Genomic DNA, 26,426 nt, shown 5'->3' with positions numbered 1-26,426 from the left:
CTTCCTAACACAGCCTACTATCATTTGAAGAAGGAGGCATTGTTTGGACTGCTTTAAACAGTGATTCCAGCTGTGCTCAGACTTGCCCTGAGTACATTAACACCATCCTGTCTGTCATAGTGAAAAACTATTCTATAAGAGGATAATAATATGTACGGAAAATATTCAACAACCGCAAGTCCAATTGACACAAAACTCACTGCACACACATCCATCTTTCATTGGCCTAATGAGGGTCAGAATTGTTAACTCTAATGGAAATCTCAGACGCCGCTGCTCTTGTTGCTTTTGGCGCTGTGCTCTGGCATCTCTCTATATACAAAAGGGAGCATGTGGGCAATGTTTCTCTGTTTCTCTCTTTACATTTTGGTGTCGGACACAGCTCTGCCGTTTCACCTGCAATCGGGCTGAAACTTTCAGGGGGTGTAAAGAGCACCCGTGCAGGTGACCTGACAGAGCCGGATTTTTTAATTAGGGCAGATTAATTGCCCTAATTGCCATAAGGCTGATTGTCCTAATATAAGGCTGAGGCTATAGTTCAGTGATGATGTCATTTGATGTCATCAGTGATGATGTCATCAGTGATGTCATCCTTCCTGGCTGAGGGTAGTTCAGTGATGATGTCATCTAGCTGCAGGGCCAGCTCGGCGAGCTGCAGGGCGGGCGAGCCTAGGAATCGTTTAAAAAATTAAGATTGTGCCACGGTTAGCCTGATGGGGACAATATAATTAAAGGTTAAAATTTCAGACTTTGAAAGGCCATCACCACAACACCACCGGTCCTATTATTTATGATTAAAATGTGAAGCTAGATGCATCTTGTTACTGGTCTTGTTGGTCTTGTTGGTCTTGTTACTGGTCATCTTGTTACTGGTCATCTTGTTACTGGTCATCTTGTTACTGGCCCAAGGAGGACCTGCATTTGTGGGGGGTAACGATGTTTACGGTTGTTCTTAATAAGCTCTCGCAGTCAACATATCTAATCATGTCCTCACACCTCGCATGCTAAAATAGCAATAACGATGTGATAATTACACTCACGGAATGCTGGCACTTAGAATATATTTGAATTGGAATTAGTCTCATAATTAGTAGATGCTGGAGCATTCCAGATGAGGTCATTAATTGGGGATATTTGCTCAGTATGTGGGTCAGGCTGGCTGGCTGTAATAGATCCAGCAGCTGCCCAGGCCACAGGCAGTCAGTCAGGCCACAGGCAGTCAGTCAGGCGACAGGCAGTCAGTCAGGCCACAGGCAGTCAGTCACAGGAAGCTCACTCAAGGTTGTCTCCCAAACAGGAAGCAGCAGGCAGGAAGCAGGAAGTCGGTGCTTTTGCCAGGAAGTGATCAATTCCAATAGACAATAGAACAGATTTTTGTAAGACATGTTACCACTTGTTGCTGAACACTTCAGCTGATGTCTGTTAGGCTGTATGTCATTTTGCTCTTTCTCTGCATTCAAAACCCTCCCCCTGCTCGCCCCCCCTCCCCCCTACCCTCCCCCTACTCGCCCCCCCTCCCTCCTACCCTCCCCCTGCTCGCCCCCCCTCCCTCCTACCCTCCCCCTGCTCGCCCCCCCTCCCTCCTACCCTCCCCCTGCTCGCTCCCCCTCCCTCCTACCCTCCCCCTGCTCGCCCCCCCCTCCCTCCTACTCACCCCCCCTCCCTCCTACCCTCCCCCTGCTCGCCCCCCCTGCTCGCCCCCCTTCCTCCCTACCCTCCCCCTGCTCGCCCCCCCCTCCCCCCTACCCTCCCCCTGCTCGCCCCCCCTCCCTCCTACCCTCCCCCTGCTCGCTCCCCATCCCTTCTACCCTCCCCCTGCTCGCTCCCCCTCCATTCTACCCTCCCCCTGCTCGCCCCCCCTCCCTCCTACTCGCCCCCCCTCCCTCCTACCCTCCCCCTGCTCGCCCCCCCTCCCTCCTACCCTCCCCCTGCTCGCCCCCCCTCCCTCCTACTCGCCCCCCCTCCCTCCTACCCTCCCCCTGCTCGCCCCCCTTCCCCCCTACCCTCCCCCTGCTCGCCCCCCCCTCCCTCCTACCCTCCCCCTGCTCGCCCCCCCTCCCTCCTACCCTCCCCCTGCTTGCCCCCCCCCTCCTTTTCTCGCACATGGAAATTTTTCTGCAATTCATTCATGTCAGTGAGGTGTTATGTTTCTCATTATACGTCTGTCATACTTCATCACATTCACACGGCCAAATTTAGATGCGAGTGTAGCGCTGCCCCATCTGTTTCTTCATGACACATTTGTTTCTCCTGTTCCTCCGCCTCAACTCCTGAACAAACCTACCTCTCTACCTTAGACATACAGTACATACATATAGACACCTCTCTACCTTAGACATACAGTACATACATATAGACACCTCTGTACCTTAGACATACAGTACATACATATAGAGTCTAGACACCCCTCTACCTTAGACATACAGTACATACATATAGACACCTCTCTACCTTAGACATACAGTACATACAGTACATATAGACTAGGGATGGGCATCGAATTTAGAATTTTCGAATAATCGTTGTTATTATCAAGGTCGACTTTTTTTTTGTGAGTGAGATGTTGCATTGTCTCCCCTGATTCTAAGTATAGTCGAATCGCTTGGTTTGAGCAAGTAAAACTATTTTTATAAGCATTTTAAGCAAGGTTTATGGAAAAATGAATGGCTGATGAAATCCCATGAAGAGGGAGAGGGGGTGACTTTGGCACCCCTTTGGCACTCAGACCTGAGCCTACTAAATATTTAATGAACCACTCATGATTGTCAAAACTGTTTTTTATTTTCAAAAATGTCAATGTCAGTAACATGTTCTTTACTTCAGTGGTGCAATGCTTGTTTGAGCTAAAAATCCACAGCAGAAGCTTTTTCTATTAATTAATAAAGCCTTAGACTTAGAATCAGGGGAGACAATGCAACATTTCACTCACCAAAAAAAAATATATATTTTTATTTTTTTATTTTTTTACATTTTTTATTTTTTTTACATTTTTATTTTTTTTACATTTTTTTTTTTTTTTTTTCGAATTTCGATTAAAAGTCGACTTTGGCCAGCGAATTTCGAATAGTGTTTTTGCTAGAAATGCCCATCCCTAATATAGACACCTCTCTACCTTAGACATACAGTACATACATATAGACACCTCTCTACTTTAGACATACAGTACATACATTCAGACACCTCTCTACCTTAGACATACAGTACATACATGTACATATAGACACCTCTCTACCTTAGACATACAGTACATACATATAGACACCTCTCTACCTTAGACATACAGTACATACATATAGACACCTCTCTACCTTAGACATACAGTACATACATATAGACACCTCTCTACCTTAGACATACAGTACATACATGTACATATAGACACCTCTCTACCTTAGACATACAGTACATACATATAGACACCTCTCTACCTTAGACATACAGTACATACATATAGACACCTCTCTACCTTAGACATACAGTACATACATATAGACACCTCTCTACCTTAGACATACAGTACATACATGTACATATAGACACCTCTCTACCTTAGACATACAGTACATACATATATACATGTATGTTGTCGATCTCGACATCGTCAATCCGACGAACGGTTCTTGAGATATGCTAAGGACAAGGATACAGACACACAGAGATACAGTCAGACAGACAGACAGACAGACAGACAGACAGACAGACAGATATACCTTATCTAGACAGACAGCCGGTCCTGGAATTAATACTTAAGAAGATGGGCTGTTCATTAAATCCATCCCCTCTTATACCTGTCTCTCCCTTAGGATGTGGGCATTCTGATCAATGGCAGTGTTCCTGATCTGTTGGGCTCCCGGGTGGAGTGCGACTATGGACTGGGTGTTTCCACAGCTGCCACCGTGCACCTGGACTACGGTCCCGCTCAGATCCAGACCTGTCCCCTGCTCCCTCGAGAGAACTACCCGCCCATCCCGCCCGGCCGAGGTGAGACTGACAAACAGGCCTCCGTTTGGCTCTGTGCCAACGGCTTCCATCATAACTCTACTAGTACACACACACACACACACACACACACACACACACACACACACACACACACACACACACACACACACACACACACACAATAAAAGTCCAGTGACTGTGTTCAAGCAAATATAATTCCCCCCTTTTGCGTTTCAAAACACAGTAAAAACCAGTATAGCTGGAGGATATCTCGTGGTCGTGCCGACTAGATTGCGTTGTGACGTGTTATCTCAAATGTGCTCTGTTTGTTTCCAGATCATCTCACCGTTCCCGTGGCGATCAAAGTGAACGGCACCTCTGTGGTGTCAGGCAGCTTCATTATCTACGACTGTGAGAAGACTGGAGAGATGAACCCCAAGACCTCGTGAGTCACACATCATCATTAACATGTTCTTCTTCCCTTCAGGGGGTGGTGATGCTTGGCCAATCTATAGGATCCCCTTGGCTCCATAAGTGCCAACCTCACACACACTTACCCCCCACACACACTTACCCCCCACACACACTTAACCCCCACACACACTTACCCCCACACACACTTACCCCCCACACACACTTAACCCCCACACACACTTACCCCCCACACACACTTAACCCCCACACACACTTAACCCCCACACACACTTACCCCCCACACACACTTACCCCCCACACACACTTACCCCCCACACACACTTACCCCCACACACACTTACCCCCCACACACACTTACCCCCCACACACACTTAACCCACACACACTTACCCCCCACACACACTTAACCCACACACACTTACCCCCCACACACACTTACCCCCCACACACACTTACCCCCCACACACACTTACCCCCCACACACACTTACCCCCCACACACACTTACCCCCCACACACACTTACCCCCCACACACACTTACCCCCACACACACTTACCCCCCACACACACTTACCCCCCACACACACTTACCCCCCACACACACTTACCCCCCACACACACTTACCCCCCACACCTTCTCACATACACTTACCCCCCACACCTTCCTCCATTGACCTCGCTTGATTTGCGTAAGGTCCTCCAAAGAAGGCTCAATGGGGCCTAAATACCAATAACTGAGATTAGCGCTGTCCCTGTACAGAGTATGGTCCCTGTACAGAGTATGGTCCCTGTACAGAGTATGGTCCCTGTACAGAGTATGGTCCCTGTACAGAGTATGGTCCCTGTACAGAGTATGGTCCCTGTACAGAGTATGGTCCCTGTACAGAGTATGGTCCCTGTACAGACCATGGTCCCTGTACAGAGTTGGTACAGAGGCTTCTGCCAAGCTGCAGCATTGCTCAAATGTCGGGCAAATGTCAGCTGGAGTCTCTATTGGATTGTAGATGTGCACATGTAGCTGGAAGCAGAGAGGACAGCCAAGCCTGTCCTCTGTGTTCATCTCATGTAGCTGGAAGCAAACAGAGAGGACAGCCAAGCCTGTCCTCTGTGTTCGTCTCATGTAGCTGGAAGCAGAGAGGACAGCCAAGCATGTCCTCTGTGTTCGTCTCATGTAGCTGGAAGCAGAGAGGACAGCCAAGCATGTCCTCTGTGTTCGTCTCATGTAGCTGGAAGCAGAGAGGACAGCCAAGCATGTCCTCTGTGTTCGTCTCATGTAGCTGGAAGCAGAGAGGACAGCCAAGCCTGTCCTCTGTGTTTGTCTCATGTAGCTGGAAGCAGAGAGGACAGCCAAGCATGTCCTCTGTGTTCGTCTCATGTAGCTGGAAGCAGAGAGGACAGCCAAGCATGTCCTCTGTGTTTGTCTCATGTAGCTGGAAGCAGAGAGGACAGCCAAGCCTGTCCTCTGTGTTCGTCTCTGAGGGCTTTTTCCACTCCGTCTCTAACCTCATCCTCTTATTTTTTCTATCTTTCTTTTTTCCTGTCGGCTATTTAGGCCTCGGCAGGTAAACCTTGCCGACACGTCCTGTAGCACACGTCCTGTAGCACACGTCCTGTAGCACACGTCCTGCAGCACGGCTTATATTATATTTAGCTTGCTCACGTCCTGCAGCACGGCTTATATTATATTTAGCTTGCTCACGTCCTGCAGCACGGCTTATATTATATTTAGCTTGCTCTTGTCCTGCAGCACGGCTTATATTATATTTAGCTTGCTCACGTCCTGCAGCACGGCTTATATTATATTTAGCTTGCTCACGTCCTGTAGCACGGCTTATATTATATTTAGCTTGCTCACGTCCTGCAGCACGGCTTATATTATATTTAGCTTGCTCACGTCCTGCAGCACGGCTTATATTATATTTAGCTTGCTCACGTCCTGCAGCACGGCTTATATTATATTTAGCTTGCTCACGTCCTGTAGCACGGCTTATATTATATTTAGCTTGCTCAAGGATTTTCAACACAGGATCAAGCGTGGGATTAATATTGTGTAAACGTTAAGCCAGAGGAAATTGGATATGTATGATATGTTTGGAGCGGGGCTGGTCGTGTTGACGTTTTGTTCTCGTGGAGGAGCCGCGGCTCGTATGGCCTGAAGGCGGCCCGGTCACAAAGAGGTCCAGCTGGCTTTCCTCCTGCATGTTGTTGGACCAAATCTGGAGATCCACTTGATCTGCTTGGCAGATCTTTCGCCGGCTTCGTGAGGCATCGGCGTGTGTATGTGTTTGTGTGAGTGTTTGACTGATCCCCTGAGATTGAAAACATTTGGGTGTGTTCCCTTTTCCTCTCAAAATGGCCTGGAGGTGTGTGAACGGTGTAGTTGCATGTACTGTACGCGCGTGCAAGACTACGCCCAGTACTGTCTGTGTGCAGGGCCCGTTGCCTCAGTGTGTCTGTGTGCAGGGCCCGTTGCCTCAGTGAGGTCCAGGAGTGTGTCTATGTGCAGGGCCCGTTGCCTCAGTGAGGTCCAGGTGTGTGTCTATGTGCAGGGCCTGTTGCCTCAGTGAGGTCCAGGAGTGTGTCTGTGTGCAGGGCTCGTTGCCTCAGTGAGGTCCAGGAGTGTGTCTATGTGCAGGGCCTGTTGCCTCAGTGAGGTCCAGGAGTGTGTCTATGTGCAGGGCCTGTTGCCTCAGTGAGGTCCAGGAGTGTGTCTATGTGCAGGGCCTGTTGCCTCAGTGAGGTCCAGGAGTGTGTCTATGTGCAGGGCCCGTTGCCTCAGTGAGGTCCAGGAGTGTGTCTATGTGCAGGGCCCGTTGCCTCAGTGAGGTCCAAGAGTGTGTCTGTGTGCAGGGCTCGTTGCCTCAGTGAGGTCCAGGAGTGTGTCTATGTGCAGGGCTCGTTGCCTCAGTGAGGTCCAGGAGTGTGTCTATGTGCAGGGCCTGTTGCCTCAGTGAGGTCCAGGAGTGTGTCTGTGTGCAGGGCTCGTTACCTCAGTGAGGTCCAGGAGTGTGTCTGTGTGCAGGGCCCGTTGCCTCAGTGAGGTCCAGGAGTGTGTCTGTGTGCAGGGCCCATTGCCTCAGTGAGGTCCAGGAGTGTGTCTATGTGCAGGGCCCGTTGCCTCAGTGAGGTCCAGGAGTGTGTCTATGTGCAGGGCTCGTTGCCTCAGTGAGGTCCAGGAGTGTGTCTATGTGCAGGGCCCGTTGCCTCAGTGAGGTCCAGGAGTGTGTCTATGTGCAGGGCCTGTTGCCTCAGTGAGGTCCAGGAGTGTGTCTATGTGCAGGGCCTGTTGCCTCGGTGAGGTCCAGGAGTGTGTCTATGTGCAGGGCCTGTTGCCTCAGTGAGGTCCAGGAGTGTGTCTATGTGCAGGGCCTGTTGCCTCGGTGAGGTCCAGGAGTGTGTCTATGTGCAGGGCCTGTTGCCTCAGTGAGGTCCAGGAGTGTGTCTATGTGCAGGGCCTGTTGCCTCGGTGAGGTCCAGGAGTGTGTCTGTGTGCAGGGCCTGTTGCCTCGGTGAGGTCCAGGAGTGTGTCTATGTGCAGGGCCTGTTGCCTCGGTGAGGTCCAGGAGTGTGTCTATGTGCAGGGCCTGTTGCCTCGGTGAGGTCCAGGAGTGTGTCTATGTGCAGGGCCTGTTGCCTCGGTGAGGTCCAGGAGTGTGTCTATGTGCAGGGCCTGTTGCCTCGGTGAGGTCCAGGAGTGTGTCTATGTGCAGGGCCTGTTGCCTCAGTGAGGTCCAGGAGTGTGTCTGTGTGCAGGGCCTGTTGCCTCAGTGAGGTCCAGGAGTGTGTCTATGTGCAGGGCTCGTTACCTCAGTGAGGTCCAGGAGTGTGTCTATGTGCAGGGCCTGTTGCCTCAGTGAGGTCCAGGAGTGTGTCTATGTGCAGGGCCTGTTGCCTCAGTGAGGTCCAGGAGTGTGTCTATGTGCAGGGCCTGTTACCTCAGTGAGGTCCAGGAGTGTGTCTATGTGCAGGGCCTGTTACCTCAGTGAGGTCCAGGAGTGTGTCTATGTGCAGGGCCTGTTGCCTCAGTGAGGTCCAGGAGTGTGAAATTAGGCAGTAGGTGATAATGAGCTAAGTGCCGTTCTGGCAGGAAGTGTCGCGCTGCAGAGCGACACTCTGCAGAGCGAGGCACCGTCTCTCTCTCTGTCGAACTTTAATCACTTCAAGCTGTTTTTGTAATAAGCCCTGAACAGAACAGACAGCAGAGCCTCGTGAGCTGCTTCTCCTCAATGAAACTAGATAGCAGCTTCTTTTGTTCGGCCTTTTGGGGAAGCTGCTGAAACTAAAGACTTCTCTGCGCATGTTATGACAGCTCTGTGTGGGCGCTACTTCAGTTTGTGTGTGTGTGTGTGTGTGTGTGTGTGTGTGTGTGTGTGTGTGTGTGTGTGTGTGTGTGTACAGTCTATGCTTTAGACCGTTCTCCCACCACCGCCCATTCGTGGTCATCTGGCAAAGTGTTAATGACAACCAGACGGCAGCATTCCACTCTCACCAACAACAACCACCTAACTAACACTTTCTCTATACAACCACCTAACTAACACTTTCTCTACAACCACCTAACTAACACTTTCTCTACAACCACCTAACTAACACTTTCTCTACAACCACCTAACTAACACTTTCTCTATACAACCACCTAACTAACCCTTTCTCTACAACCACCTAACTAACACTTTCTCTACAATCACCTAACTAACACTTTCTCTACAACCACCTAACTAACACTTTCTCTACAACCACCTAACTAACACTTTCTCTACAACCACCTAACTAACACTTTCTCTATACAACCACCTAACTAACCCTTTCTCTACAACCACCTAACTAACACTTTCTCTACAACCACCTAACTAACACTTTCTCTACAACCACCTAACTAACACTTTCTCTACAACCACCTAACTAACACTTTCTCTACAACCACCTAACTAACACTTTCTCTACAACCTAACTAACACTTTCTCTACAACCACCTAACTAACACTTTCTCTACAACCTAACTAACACTTTCTCTACAACCACCTAACTAACACTTTCTCTACAACCACCTAACTAACACTTTCTCTACAACCACCTAACTAACACTTTCTCTACAACCACCTAACTAACACTTTCTCTACAACCACCTAACTAACACTTTCTCTACAACCACCTAACTAACACTTTCTCTACAACCACCTAACTAACACTTTCTCTACAACCACCTAACTAACACTTTCTCTACAATCACCTAACTAACACTTTCTCTACAACCACCTAACTAACACTTTCTCTACAACCACCTAACTAACACTTTCTCTACAATCACCTAACTAACACTTTCTCTACAATCACCTAACTAACACTTTCTCTACAACCACCTAACTAACACTTTCTCTACAACCACCTAACTAACACTTTCTCTACAACCACCTAACTAACACTTTCTCTACAACCACCTAACTAACACTTTCTCTACAACCACCTAACTAACACTTTCTCTACAACCACCTAACTAACACTTTCTCTACAACCACCTAACTAACACTTTCTCTACAACCACCTAACTAACACTTTCTCTACAACCACCTAACTAACACTTTCTCTACAACCACCTAACTAACACTTTCTCTACAATCACCTAACTAACACTTTCTCTACAACCACCTAACTAACACTTTCTCTACAACCACCTAACTAACACTTTCTCTACAACCACCTAACTAACACTTTCTCTGCAACCACCTAACTAACACTTTCTCTACAACCTAACTAACACTTTCTCTGCAACCACCTAACTAACACTTTCTCTACAACCACCTAACTAACACTTTCTCTACAACCACCTAACTAACCCTTTCTCTACAACCACCTAACCTACACTTTCTCTACAACCACCTAACTAACACTTTCTCTACAACCACCTAACTAACACTTTCTCTACAATCACCTAACTAACACTTTCTCTACAACCACCTAACTAACACTTTCTCTACAACCACCTAACTAACACTTTCTCTACAACCACCTAACTAACACTTTCTCTACAACCACCTAACTAACACTTTCTCTACAACCACCTAACTAACACTTTCTCTACAACCACCTAACTAACACTTTCTCTACAACCACCTAACTAACACTTTCTCTACAACCACCTAACTAACACTTTCTCTACAACCACCTAACTAACACTTTCTCTGCAACCACCTAACTAACACTTTCTCTACAACCACCTAACTAACACTTTCTCTGCAACCACCTAACTAACACTTTCTCTACAACCACCTAACTAACACTTTCTCTACAACCACCTAACTAACACTTTCTCTACAACCACCTAACTAACACTTTCTCTACAACCACCTAACTAACACTTTCTCTACAACCACCTAACTAACACTTTCTCTACAACCACCTAACTAACACTTTCTCTACAACCACCTAACTAACGCTTTCTCTACAACCACCTAACTAACACTTTCTCTACAACCTCCTAACTAACACTTTCTCTACAACCACCTAACTAACACTTTCTCTACAACCACCTAACTAACACTTTCTCTACAACCACCTAACTAACACTTTCTCTACAACCACCTAACTAACGCTTTCTCTACAACCACCTAACTAACACTTTCTCTACAACCACCTAACTAACACTTTCTCTACAACCACCTAACTAACACTTTCTCTACAACCACCTAACTAACACTTTCTCTACAACCTAACTAACACTTTCTCTACAATCACCTAACTAACACTTTCTCTACAACCTAACTAACACTTTCTCTACAATCACCTAACTAACACTTTCTCTACAACCTAACTAACACTTTCTCTGCAACCACCTAACTAACACTTTCTCTACAACCACCTAACTAACACTTTCTCTACAACCTAACTAACACTTTCTCTACAACCACCTAACTAACACTTTCTCTACAACCTAACTAACACTTTCTCTACAACCACCTAACTAACACTTTCTCTACAACCACCTAACTAACACTTTCTCTACAACCACCTAACTAACACTTTCTCTACAACCACCTAACTAACACTTTCTCTACAACCACCTAACTAACACTTTCTCTACAACCACCTAACTAACACTTTCTCTACAACCTAACTTACACTTTCTCTACAACCACCTAACTAACACTTTCTCTACAACCACCTAACTAACACCTTCTCTACAACCACCTAACTAACACTTTCTCTACAACCACCTAACTAACACTTTCTCTACAACCACCTAACTAACACTTTCTCTACAACCTAACTAACACTTTCTCTACAATCACCTAACTAACACTTTCTCTACAACCTAACTAACACTTTCTCTACAATCACCTAACTAACACTTTCTCTACAACCTAACTAACACTTTCTCTGCAACCACCTAACTAACACTTTCTCTACAACCACCTAACTAACACTTTCTCTACAACCTAACTAACACTTTCTCTACAACCACCTAACTAACACTTTCTCTACAACCTAACTAACACTTTCTCTACAACCACCTAACTAACACTTTCTCTACAACCACCTAACTAACACTTTCTCTACAATCACCTAACTAACACTTTCTCTACAACCACCTAACTAACACTTTCTCTACAACCACCTAACTAACACTTTCTCTACAACCACCTAACTAACACTTTCTCTACAACCACCTAACTAACACTTTCTCTACAACCACCTAACTAACGCTTTCTCTACAACCACCTAACTAACACTTTATCTACAATCACCTAACTAACACTTTCTCTACAATCACCTAACTAACACTTTCTCTACAACCACCTAACTAACACTTTCTCTACAACCACCTAACTAACACTTTCTCTACAACCACCTAACTAACACTTTCTCTACAACCTCCTAACTAACACTTTCTCTACAATCACCTAACTTACACTTTCTCTACAATCACCTAACTAACACTTTCTCTACAACCACCTAACTAACACTTTCTCTACAATCACCTAACTTACACTTTCTCTACAACCACCTAACTAACACTTTCTCTACAATCACCTAACTAACACTTTCTCTACAACCTAACTAACACTTTCTCTACAATCACCTAACTAACACTTTCTCTACAACCTAACTAACACTTTCTCTACAACCACCTAACTAACACTTTCTCTACAACCACCTAACTAACACTTTCTCTACAACCACCTAACTAACACTTTCTCTACAACCACCTAACTAACACTTTCTCTACAACCACCTAACTAACACTTTCTCTACAATCACCTAACTAACACTTTCTCTACAACCACCTAACTAACACTTTCTCTACAACCACCTAACTAACACTTTCTCTACAACCACCTAACTAACACTTTCTCTACAACCACCTAACTAACACTTTCTCTGCAACCACCTAACTAACACTTTCTCTACAACCACCTAACAAACACTTTCTCTACAACCACCTAACAAACACTTTCTCTACAACCACCTAACTAACACTTTCTCTACAATCACCTAACTTACACTTTCTCTACAACCACCTAACTAACCCTTTCTCTACAACCACCTAACTTACACTTTCTCTACAATCACCTAACTAACACTTTCTCTACAATCACCTAACTTACACTTTCTCTACAATCACCTAACTAACACTTTCTCTACAATCACCTAACTTACACTTTCTCTACAATCACCTAACTAACACTTTCTCTACAATCACCTAACTTACACTTTCTCTACAACCACCTAACTAACACTTTCTCTACAATCACCTAACTTACACTTTCTCTACAATCACCTAACTAACACTTTCTCTACAATCACCTAACTTACACTTTCTCTACAATCACCTAACTAACCCTTTCTCTACAATCACCTAACTTACACTTTCTCTACAATCACCTAACTAACACTTTCTCTACAACCACCTAACTAACACTTTCTCTACAATCACCTAACTTACACTTTCTCTACAACCACCTAACTAACACTTTCTCTACAACCACCTAACTAACACTTTCTCTACAACCACCTAACTAACACTTTCTCTACAATCACCTAACTAACACTTTCTCTACAACCACCTAACTAACACTTTCTCTACAATCACCTAACTTACACTTTCTCTACAATCACCTAACTAACACTTTCTCTACAACCACCTAACTAACACTTTCTCTACAATCACCTAACTTACACTTTCTCTACAACCACCTAACTAACACTTTCTCTACAACCACCTAACTAACACTTTCTCTACAACCACCTAACTAACACTTTCTCTACAACCACCTAACTAACACTTTCTCTACAACCACCTAACACTTTATCTATAAACCACCTAACTAACACTTTCTCTACAACCTAACTAACACTTTCTCTACAACCACCTAACTAACACTTTCTCTACAATCACCTAACTAACACTTTCTCTACAACCACCTAACTAACACTTTCTCTACAATCACCTAACTAACACTTTCTCTACAACCACCTAACTAATACTTTCTCTACAACCACCTAACTAACCCTTTCTCTACAACCACCTAACTAACACTTTCTCTACAACCACCTAACTAACACTTTCTCTACAACCACCTAACTAACACTTTCTCTACAACCACCTAACTAATACTTTCTCTACAACCACCTAACTAACACTTTCTCTACAACCACCTAACTAACACTTTCTCTACAACCACCTAACTAACACTTTCTCTACAACCACCTAACTAATACTTTCTCTACAACCACCTAACTAACCCTTTCTCTACAACCACCTAACTAACACTTTCTCTACAACCACCTAACTAACACTTTCTCTACAATCACCTAACTAACACTTTCTCTACAACCACCTAACTAATACTTTCTCTACAACCACCTAACTAACCCTTTCTCTACAACCACCTAACTAACACTTTCTCTACAACCACCTAACTAACACTTTCTCTACAACCACCTAACTAACACTTTCTCTACAACCACCTAACTAACACTTTCTCTACAACCACCTAACTAACACTTTCTCTACAACCACCTAACTAACACTTTCTCTCGTGTAAAAAGAAGAAACTATTCAATGCCTTTTATTTAGGTGCAGAGTAAAAGGACATACGTTTTGACGCCATATGCGTCTTCATCAGAGTCAACTTTCTCTTGTGTATTTGCTTTAAATATTTTCCCCTTGCCCTCTCTTGTGGTTCGAGTTTTGTCTCTATCTTCCATTTGGCCGGTCTCCTTTTCCCTTGTCTGTCTTTGTCCCTCTCTGTCCCTCTCTGTCCCTCTCTGCCCCTCTCTGTCCCGCCCGCTTGTATCCTGAAACTGGTCTTTTCTTCCTGCCGTCTTTCTGCTTGACAGAGACATGATTGAGAATGTGTGTTTAGGCGCTGTGTCCACTCAGAGGCCCTGAGAGTGCCAGCTTGCCTGTGTATTTTGTGTGTGTGTGTGTGTGTGTGTGTGTGTGTGTGTGTGTGTGTGTGTGTGTGTGTGTGTGTGTGTGTGTGCGTGCGTGCCTGGTCATTACGATTGGGCTGGGCATCATGGTTACAGGCCAGGGTATACAGACTGTTGGTGGTAGGTCAGGCGGAGAGAGAGAGTGTGTGAACGCATGTACATGTGTATAAATGTGTTTGTAAATGTGTATATGTGTGTGTGTGTGTGTGTGTGTGTGTGTGTGTGTGTGTGTGTGTGTGTGTGTTTGTGTGTACACGTGTTAGCTAGTTGGACAGAAAGGGAGTTATTGGGAAAACAGAAAAGACGTAGCCGATAAGAGCCTTGAGGGGGCCGTCTGCTTCTAATCACCAACACCCCCCCCCCTTCCCCACACACACACACACACAAACACATACACACATACACACACACACACACACACACACACACACACACACCATGTTTCTACATCTACTTATACCTACCCCCCTCCCACCCTTCCAATCTGAAGACCCCCTCAGATTGGTGCGATCACTGGAGGCACTATCCTTCCTACTCGTGCGGGACATCTGTCTCTTCCCCCGAGGCAAGACAGCGACACACACTCAGAGGAGGTGTTCTACTTTGAGCGGTTTATCTGGGAAGACGCACACACACACACACACACACACATGCACACACACACACACACACACACACACATACACACACACACACACACACACACACAAGCTTTTGGTTCTGTCTGTTTATAGAGAAGAGCTTTGTCGTTTGTCTCTCTGCAGAGTTGGCCCAGTTGGACCTCTGCTGGCTCCGTAGTAACTATCAGTGAGATGAATGTGTCAGATACTTCCCTCTGATCAAAGCCAACGTTGATGTCAGTCGCTGACTCGGTCTCTGATATTGAGTTTCTTCTCAGAGTTGGCCGCCTACTCACCTTATGTATTCAGCTGAGAGGGAACACAGGATTCCATCCTAAACCATATGTGTGTGTGTGTGGGGTTCTCGAGGGATGTTTCTCCTTTTTTTCTTTTTTTTTTCTTCAATATTTTATTTTCTAATGTTTTGAACAACATATGAACAAGACAAACAGGCTCAGACACAGAACAACATACGAACAAGACAAACAGGCTCAGACACAGGAAAACAAAAGAAAACAAAAACAAACAACATGATCAACATTCAGTATTAAATCGTGCTAGCGGTCGCGTAAGGACGTGCTTATATGCTTGTAAGAGGTATTGTGCCTGAGATCCCACACAGGGGGTCCAAACCTCAACCAGGTAAGCTAGAGGTCCCAAATGGCAGAGAATTTCTTAAGTGAGTCGGTCCTCAGGGACCTAAGTCTCTCCATCCGTATAACAGAGGCCATGTCCGTCAGCCACAATTGAAAAGAAGGTGAAGAGGGGGACTTCCATTCCTTCAGGATTAGTTTCTTGGCAACAGTTGTCCCCTGTGTCAGAGACTGTTGCACAGCTGTAGGGAAGTTCAGAGAAGACTCAGAGCAGCCGAAGATGGCGAGTTCTGCCTCCGGCTGAAGTTTTATTTTTGGTAGGCCTTTAGAGTGGATATTTCTCGTTTTAATATTTTTCTCTATTTTCTGTCGTGTGTGTGTGTGTGTGCGTGTGTGTCCGTGCCAGCTGTGTGAGCTGTCTGCGTACCAGGTGGAGGTGTTACTGGGACCAGCAGAGGCACTCCTGTATCTCCAATAAAGATGAGTCAACACACAGCCTGCTGGAGGTGAGTAACTCTCCCTGATCCATCAACAGATCCCACGCCTCGGGAATCTGGGGATCTGATTAAAAAGGATCCCAGCAGTCACATAATCCAGTCTGCCATGACACTCTCCTCCGTCCAGACAGGTTAGGCAAGAGCAATCATGTGGCAATTAAGTATGGCGTTGCAAGTGTCTCAACCACTTAGGTATTTTGAAACCGGCCCATAAAAGCTGGTTGTGTGGTTTTAACAGACTCCTAACGGGGTAATGTAGCGTTTTAAAGCTCCCCTGACCTTCTCCAAAAGTCTCCTCCTGGGTCTGTTGGCACAGGAACCAGTGTGGAGAAGAATACATTCACTGTGTCCCTGTTTTGGTAGGGAATCATGCGTTAATGTCACGGTAAAGAGATAACTACACTGAGAATCTCAACTGTCATATCTGCTGTGGTTTCACGTAGGTTACTGTACGCATCAAGGTTGAGAAAAGATCACAACCTTACTCATTTACTCATTTGCAACAGCATCAATACCAGCGGTGCTTTCTCATAATGAGAAATCAAACATACTACTGATTTGATCCCTCCCTATCATCTGTTGCTTCAACAAGCTCAAAATGTTCTGATAAGCTGATGATTAGAACAGGGCTAATCTGCTGTGTAAGTGCAAAGTTTTTAATTTTATCGGGCCAAGATTATGGAGAAGCGTGCGTCTGTCCATCCATCTGTCTCTGTTTATTCTTATGCCTCACTCCCCCCCCCCCGGTGGTATCGAAAATGTTATCGATATTTTCCTGGGTATTAGTGGAATCTGAGTTAGAAATTCTAGTATCCTGACAAGTTATCCTTTATTTATCCCCTTGGGGAAATTCATCACAACCCTAGTAAGCATAGCTTTTCTAGATGTACTGTATGCTTGGCAGCGTAAAGACCCATGAGTTTAGAGGGTATAACATAAAACAAACAAAATGTATATTCATGCCAAGCCTTTTACTCTATAGCAGGGGTGCCCAGACTTTTTTAGGATGAGAGCTACTTAGGAAGAAAAAAAAACTAGTCGCGAGCTACTTCTTTTCCCCTTGTCCCCTCAAGTACATATTTAGCAAACAATATCATATTATTTATTTCACATTATATTATAATGTTAAATACTGTAAATACTGGGTTAGCTATTACATGAGTGGGATTTAGTATTAAAGCATTACAAATAAAAACAATACATTTTGGATTTCTTTGGTGAGCTACTTCTTGATGGCCTGAGATCTACGGGTAAATCACCACCTACCTACTCTGCAGCCCTCTGCTCTATAGAGTAACAAGGTTGGCGTGAGCTCGTGGTGGCAGCCTTGTTAGACTGAAGAATGTCTCCCTTAACTAGTGTCGCCTCATTCAACGCTATCACAGCTCCCCAGACACCATCCTTCACCTCCCTCGTGTACGCTCCTGACACCATCAGCCATGTGACTACGTCAGCCACCCTGCTGCTGTCCCCCCCCCCCTCCCCCCTTCAGACCACAAAGCCGGGGAGTGAGTTATTCATGTCCAGCCAGGCCCCATGGCCTGTGTGAGGAGGAGGAGGAGTTTAGCCTCAGGGCCGGAGCTTCTGACTGGGCCCACTGACACTACTGGTCCCAGTCAGTGGGTTACGTGACTCATAATAGCCTTGTGGTCAGCTGCCTGGTCTGCAGGCCTTGACATGTTAAAGAGTTTTATTACTGTTGCGAGTGCTTTATGTCCGGCTGTATATCACAAGACGACCCCCCTGACAAAGAGGAGGGCTCTCTCTCGGTCACGCAGCATTTAAGCAAACAAGTAAAGACATCGAGACGTTTTTCTAGACAAAGACAATGAATTCAAGTCAAGTCAAGCGTGTTGTTTGAGATCCCCCAGATAGACCGATCAAAGACACGAGAGAGCTCTAGAGACTTGTGTTGTGTGAACTCATCCAAATGGATGAAGATGGCTTTTTGAGCAGGAAACCTCTATTAGCTTTACAATGTAGGTCATAAAGAGGACTAGGAGCTAGTCCTAGTCTCTGCTCGGCTCATCCCGTCACAGTAAAGAGGACTAGGAGCTCCTAGTCTCTGCTCGGCTCATCCCGTCACAGTAAAGAGGACTAGGAGCTCCTAGTCTCTGCTCGGCTCATCACGTCACAGTAAAGAGGACTAGGAGCTCCTAGTCTCTGCTCGGCTCATCCCGTCACAGTAAAGAGGACTAGGAGCTCCTATTCTCTGCTCAACAGTAAACTAGTCTCTGCTCGGCTCATCACATCACAGTAAAGAGACTAGGAGCTCCTAGTCTCTGCTTGGCTGATCCCCGTCACAGTAAAGAGACTAGGAGCTCCTAGTCTCTGCTCAGCTCATCCCGTCACACAGTGTCCGGTGGGCCTGCTGTTTTTCTCATCCCTCATCGTCTCTCTATTTGAAGCTATTGTTATTTCCCTCAGAGCCAGACTTCACCCTCTCGTTTCCTCCCCTTCACATAAACAGGACAGGTATTTTGGGATGCGGATGTGTGCGGGGGAGCCATTGTTTTTCCTTAACTCCTATATGTCACTTCCTCCCTCTACCCCACCCTGCCCCAGAATGCTGCTTCCTGCCCCAGCCTGCTCGCCACAGAGGTTCCTCCGTCCCCGTCGGGGATGACCCAGGACTTCACCCTATCACTCATCAACATCAACCAGGTAAAGTGGAGAACCCGCCCGCCGTTCAATTTCACCGCGGGCGGGACTTGGAATTGGTCCAAATTGCACAATGTGAAATTGATGTGAATTAATCAGCAGCGTCTGGTCTCATTTGCTTCAGTCTGAGTTAAGTACACAGACGCTTGTTGGCGTGTGACTGATCACAACCTGAGTGGTGCAGTCACCTCGCCGGTGTCAGGGAGGAGACAGAGATGAATGAGCTGCTATAGTAATGCTGTACGCTGCTGTCCAGGCTGCTGTCCAGGCTGCTGTCCAGGCTGCTTCTCCTATCAAACAGACTGACTTGTGTCTTAGTCAGCGGAGAGTCAGTGTGCAACAACGTGCAGTCAGTCAGTCAGTCAGTCAGTCACACGCTGTGCACACAGCAGGAGATGCATTTCACTAGTGTTCATTTAATGATCAGCGATCAGCTTCCAGATCAGTTTGTTAGCCCCCCTGATCTTTGTCTTTGATCCATGCCGTGCGAGTCAGAAGCTGATCCTACATCAGTGATAAGGGGGTGACTGGGAGCCCCTGAAAATTCCACTGCTGGCTGGTTGCCAGGCGTGGTCGGTCACACGCCTAACCCCGGCTGGCCCTTCAAACACTCTCCTGGCGTGTTGCTATGGAGACAGACATTGAGTCACACGTACACACACGCACGCACACACACATACACACACACACACACACACACACACACACACACATACGTTTAGGTCTGCGTGGATATCAGCTATTCATCTGACTCATACGTTTCATTTTGAAAGTTTATACAAGCTGGGCTTGTTTGAATAATGTCTTCATCTGGTTGTTGCTGATTCAATAGAGCAGGAAATGTGTTGTCAATCACCTCTCTCAGACCCCTTCTGGAATCTGTGGTGAATTCTGCACTTGCATTAGTTCCCACACTTTCACCACAGTGTACCCTCAGAATAAATTATTTAAATGGAACTACGATAAACATTCTTAAGAGGTGAACACTTAGCAACAAGCAGGGTCCGTGCAGGCTGGTCCTCCAGGATGTATCAGTGCTGCTCGGGCTGCAGATGATGCAGGCTGGTCCTCCAGGATGTATCAGTGCTGCTCGGGCTGCAGATGATGCAGGCTGGTCCTCCAGGATGTATCAGTGCTGCTCGGGCTGCAGATGATGCAGGCTGGTCCTCCAGGATGTATCAGTGCTGCTCGGGCTGCAGATGATGCAGGCTGGTCCTCCAGGATGTATCAGTGCTGCTCGGGCTGCAGATGATGCAGGCTGGTCCTCCAGGATGTATCAGTGCTGCTCGGGCTGCAGATGATGCAGGCTGGTCCTCCAGGATGTATCAGTGCTGCTCGGGCTGCAGATGATGCAGGCTGGTCCTCCAGGATGTATCAGTGCTGCTCGGGCTGCAGATGATGCAGGCTGGTCCTCCAGGATGTATCAGTGCTGCTCGGGCTGCAGATGATGCAGGCTGGTCCTCCAGGATGTATCAGTGCTGCTCGGGCTGCAGATGATGCAGGCTGGTCCTCCAGGATGTATCAGTGCTGCTCGGGCTGCAGATGATGCAGGCTGGTCCTCCAGGATGTATCAGTGCTGCTCGGGCTGCAGATGATGCAGGCTGGTCCTCCAGGATGTATCAGTGCTGCTCGGGCTGCAGATGATGCAGGCTGGTCCTCCAGGATGTATCAGTGCTGCTCGGGCTGCAGATGATGCAGGCTGGTCCTCCAGGATGTATCAGTGCTGCTCGGGCTGCAGATGATGCAGGCTGGTCCTCCAGGATGTATCAGTGCTGCTCGGGCTGCAGATGAGCACGGGGGACATTTTGCACCATGTGGTTTTTGAGAAGAAGAAGAAGAAGAAGGAAAACAAAGGCCATATGGAATACTAATCAAATGTCTCTGGTTGCAAAGATCGCAGAGCAATAGTGAAGTCGTGGAAAGGCTGGACTAATGTTAGCTAGACTCACAGACACATGATTTCATCACTATAAGTCATTATTCTCTCTATTGCTAGCGTCTGTGTGTGGTCCTCTTACCTCCTCTTATTCTGGCTTTAGTCGCTCGGGGCACTCATTTTATGAAGCCTGAATTCATGTTCAGGACTCTGGCTTCCAGATGATGCTGAGGTGTTCCAGATGTTTATGAATATGAATTATGAATGGGTTGCATCTTTTCCTGCCCGGGACCGTTATCTCGAGTTCTTTTAGTTTCCTGCTATTCTAACAGAATCGAGAGTTTCCAGACCTTCACTTTCCAGGTGACTTGCTGTCCTCTGTCTCTTCTTGTCTTTGTCAGTTTGGTGATGACACCATTGTGAGAAGAACATCATGTAGCACTTTGCCCGCTAATAATAGGTTCAATATGTGTATGTTGAACAGGGGGAGGAGCTGGAATGTGACTTTGGGACTGAGCAGCATTATGAGGCCTGGTGGTTGGACGACTCGACAGTGAAGTGCAGTGGAGTGACAGTAAGTATCGACACAAATGACAGACAATTTGTCCAGTCGGAAATAAAGATAAATAAATCAAGATCTAACTCAGTTCCTGTATAATTACGGGTTTACTGTATTTGTTATTAGTTGTTTCTTTTGCCCCTTGTTTAGCTATTGTTATTGCCATCATGTTAAACCCTTATTTAAAAGTGAACTAAGAACACATTATTCCCCAGTGGTTCTCAAATCTTTTCACATGAAGGACCCCTAAACTGACAAAGATTAGACCACGGACCCCGAATTGATAGGATTTTGTCCCACGGACCCCCATATGATAATACGATTGATGCTTTTAGATGTTTTATTACAGAAAGTGTATAAAACCCATGACCAAAATAGTCGTTGTGTTCCACTTATGAATGGAATTATAGTGAAAATAAATGAACCCCCTTTTGGCTGGGGACTCCCTGGAACCGCCTCAAGGACCCCCGGGGGGTCCCCGGACCCCCATTTGAGAACCACTGACCTAGAGCAACATCACGGGGGAGTAAATGCCCAGCATGACTATAACCTCTGACCTTTCTGTCCCGTAGCTGTACACTACACAGAGGAGTCAGGTTTACCACCTCAGCTTGAGGAAGAGAGGATACTCCGATAGATACATGGACAGCCCCACAGCCATGGCAGGTACTGTAAGAAGATTATACCCGTGGTGACAAAACACACCAAAATAGAATAGTCATTAGCTATGCTTTAGAGTTGAGCATAATTGTAGCATAATTAGACAGCAGCAAAACGTGACCAAATTTGACACAGTTGCCTTTTATCACCTGAGTTTTGAATACATGTTTTGTTGTGAGATTGCTGGATTTACTGGTTACACAGCGAGAATAATAAAGAGACTTATCGGAGAACGCACCGTCCAGACTGCCTCTCACTTGCAATATTAGTAGTTTCTGTTCAACAACACATCATTTGCCAACAAGTGATAATTTAGCGTAATATCATATTATGCTACTGTCTAATTACACCGTAATTATAGAACACGGTGAGCTGCAATTTAAAGCGCCACCAAGTCCTCTCTTACGAGCCACGCTCGTAAGAGAGGACTAACCCTAACCCTAACCCGAGCCACGCTCGTCTGTATTGTTGCAAATAAAAATGTGAGCTCCATGACAACAGCGGTGTGACGATAAGTAGTTTGAACTTGGCCTCTCCTCTGCAGTGCAGCTTACAAGCCCAACCCTGCTGATCCCAGTCCCAGATGTACTGTACTGTTCACAGACCATGTGTGGACCATGTGAACATCAGCTCTGCTTGGACATGACTGATGCTTCATAGCATGCAAAGTCATCAAAATCTATGATTACACACACACACACACACACACACACACACGTGCACACGCATACACAGAATACACAGGAACGCAAACACACACGCGCGCACACAGAGATCCAAGTGGGAGGTGCACTGGAACATGAACGTACTCATCTGGTTCTCTCTGTCTTTGTTCTCCCCTCCACCACCAGCTCTGTTACTCTCTCCCCTGATTTATTTTTACAGCCATGTCATCCCACAAATGTTCATGCTCCGCATCTGGAGCAAACATCTGGTTCCTATAATCGATAAAAGAAACGTACGAGTCCATGATGGCACCACCAGTTAACCAATCGACCCGACTTTTTGTCCAGCAGTGTGGCTCTATTACAATAACGGTGTGACTCCCATCACCTCCCTTGCTTCTTCCTTCCTCCTTTGCCTTTTAGTGGAGGTGTATAACTGTGGAGTGGGCAGTTGGGACTGCTCCATGTGCTGGGGTCGGGAGGACCAGTTCCACCTCTGCGGCTGGTGTGACAACAGCTGTAAGCCCAGGGACGACTGCCAGCCAACCACGGATCAGTGCCCCGCTCCGGAGATCCACAAGGTAATAATACCGCATTCAAGTCAAGTCAAGTCAAGTCAAGTTTATTTGTATAGCACATTTCATACACAGAGGCAATTCAGAGTGCTTCACATAAAATGGTTGACAGGAAAAGAAAAGAAAAGAAGAGAATTTTTTTTTTTTTTTTTTTTAAAGCATCACAACAAAACTTTAAAAAGGAGTAAAAAAAAGTACATTAAGCAACAGGCGCAGCAGTTGCAGAAAGAGCTAAAAACTTATAGAGGACTTAGAGGATTGGGTTTGCATAGTAGCTGTCAGCAGTTAAAAGCGACAGTAAACATAAAAGTCTTTAGTCTATTTTTAAAAGTAAGTAAGGTTGGGGCAGATCTGAGGTCTTCAGGCAATTTGGTCCAGCTAGCAGAAGCATAGTGGGTAAATGCAGCCTTCCCATGATTTGATTTGATCCTAGGGACAGTTAACTCATTCACCGCCAATGACGTCTTTGACGTGTTATCAGCAATGGCCTTCCCCGCCAAGGACGTGTTTGACGTGTTTTTGTTTTTATTGGTGCAGCGCCTGCAGCAAACACTTGCCCAGCCTGTCACACAGACACAGGTCCCTGCCTTCAAAGGGTAGCCGACAGCACGCGATCAAACACATACCGCAGCTGTTGTTTTGAATTTGAGCAGGAGGAAAAGCAGAGAACGGGTAACGCTTCCTTGTGCAGACAGGAGAAACGCCGAGCTGGAGTCGCCTTCCTCTGTGCCAGCCAGGAGAAAACGGGAGAAAGTAATCAAGAGATGTGTTTGATCATCGGAGGAATGAGGAAATGATCGATCAGTTTGCGAGGGCGGTGAGGACGTGTTGAATAGCCGAGGGGAAAACGGGAACGATCATAGATATGACAGGGAGACATGGACGAGGACGGTGTACCAGAACAAATCAAAATAAACACAGGAACAGCTAGGCAGCAGCGGGCAGAAGGCACTCACAGCAGCCCGCTGTCCTTCCAGTTGGTTCATGAAATCGCTGGGCTGCTCGCCCTCCAGTGTTGCTCCTGGCCAATCCCAGCGCCACAGGGCGTGGTTATTGCTTATCCTATGTTGGGTTAGAAATCTAAAAGGGGGATCGTGTGTGTGTGTGTGTGTGTGTGTGTGTGTGTGTGTGTGTGTCTGTCTGTCTGTCTGTCTGTCTGTCTGTCTGTCTGTCTGTCTGTCTGTCGGTGTGTCTGTCTGTCTGTCTGTCTGTCTGCACACTCACACCGAGTAAACTGTATTGTTGAATGTAAAAAAAAAGCACTTCATGTGTGTATATATATATATATATATATATTTTTTTTTTGTCATTTGTGTCCTAACGAATAATATTTACATGTCTGATGTCAATACAGTTCAAAATAAAAGAATTGAGAGTGAGTTATGCCTGAGATTGTGCCCTTTTACAAAAATGCTTTTTTCTCCCTTTTCTCTTCCCAGACAGGCTTTTTTGGTGAACATGGGGTGTATAAAAAGGGTTATAAGTAGAGTACAGAACATGCTAAAAGCGAACTTTCTTTTTGGGGGTGAAAGTAGAGACTTAGATCTTCATTTCGAGGTATTGGACATCACTGTAGTCCTAGTACAGAATTTACTGTGGGTCTTGAAAGATGACCAAACATTATGGAAATACTTGGCCTGTGCCAAAAATGCCAGTCAGATATTGGCAGTGAATGAGTTAATAAGCTGGACCCTGTTGACCTAAGAGTTCTAGACGGTTCGTAGCGTGGGAGCAATTCAGCTATGTATTTTGGGCCTAGGCCATTAAGGGATTTATAGACTAATAACAGTATTTTAAAATCTATTCTATGACACACTGGCAACCAGTGTAAGGACTTAAGAACTGGAGTGATATGATCAGCTTTCTTAGTCTTCGTTAGAACTCTAGCAGCAGCATTCTGAATGAGTTGAAGTTGCCTAAGTTCTTTTTTGGAGAGACCAGAAAAAAGTCTATTGCAGTAGTCTAACGGTTAGACTACTGCAATAGACTTTTTTCTGGCAGCCCTAACCTACTATAAATGAAGGCGTGAATTAGTTTTTCTAGATCCTGTCTGGACATGTATCCCCTAATTCTTGCTATATTTTTAAGATGATAAAAAGCTGATTTTCTAATTGACTTAATGTGGGAGTTAAAGTTGAGATCGGAATCAATAATAACGCCAAGATTTTTGACTTGATCCTTAGGCTTCAGGGATAGAGTACAGTGATTTTAAGCCTTTGTTCTTTGGGGCCAAAGACGATCACCTCTGTTTTGTCTTTGTTTAGCTGTAGGAAATTCTGGCACATCCAGTTATTTATTTGATCAATGCACTGGCACAATGATTCTATGGGGGCATAGTCAGCTGAGGAAAGAGTTATATACAACTGAGTGTCGTCTGCATAGTTATGATAGGCTACTTTGTTTGTTTGCATAATTAGGCCTAGAGGGAGCATATAAAGGTTGAAGAGAACGGGCCCCATAATGGATCCTTGAGGCACCCCACAAGTCATCCTACTGTAGTTAGGTCAGATGTGTAATTGCCAATGGAGACGAAGTACTTCCTGTCTTGAAGATAGGACTTGAACCACTGGAGGACCGTACCCGATAGCCCAACCCAGTTTTCCAGTCTGTCCAATAAAATTGAGTGGTCAACAGTGTCAGATGCAGCGCTAAGATCCAGTAGCACTAGAATCGAATTTTTGCCTGAGTCTGTGTTCATTCTGATGTCATTTATGACTTTAGTAAGCGCGGTTTCTGTGCTGTGATGGGGGCGAAAGCCTGATTGGAGTTTATCTAGGAGATCATTTGAGGTTAGGAATCTATTGAGTTGTAGGTAAACAACCTTTTCAATTATTTTGGCTATAAAGGGGAGATTAGATATTGGTATGTAGTTACTGATTACCGATGCATCAAGGCTATGCTTTTTTAGT

General features: G+C 45.8%; 1 protein-coding gene across 1 annotated transcript in view; it reads left to right on the top strand.

Moving 5' to 3' along the window:
* plxnd1 (plexin D1) overlaps nt 1-26,426 on the top strand; it is a gene marked incomplete at its 5' end in the record, with an annotated part of 145,716 nt that overhangs the window by 31,429 nt on the left and 87,861 nt on the right. Inside the window, 7 exon segments of the mRNA XM_083639237.1 lie at nt 3,804-3,981; nt 4,279-4,387; nt 16,431-16,530; nt 19,087-19,185; nt 21,543-21,632; nt 22,190-22,283; nt 23,366-23,523. Coding sequence (XP_083495363.1) covers nt 3,804-3,981; nt 4,279-4,387; nt 16,431-16,530; nt 19,087-19,185; nt 21,543-21,632; nt 22,190-22,283; nt 23,366-23,523 — 828 coding nt within the window.

Source organism: Poromitra crassiceps (genome assembly GCF_964638095.1).
Source record: "Poromitra crassiceps genome assembly, chromosome: 6".
Lineage (NCBI taxonomy): Eukaryota > Metazoa > Chordata > Actinopteri > Beryciformes > Melamphaidae > Poromitra > Poromitra crassiceps.
This window is presented reverse-complemented; position numbering and strand designations above follow the sequence as displayed.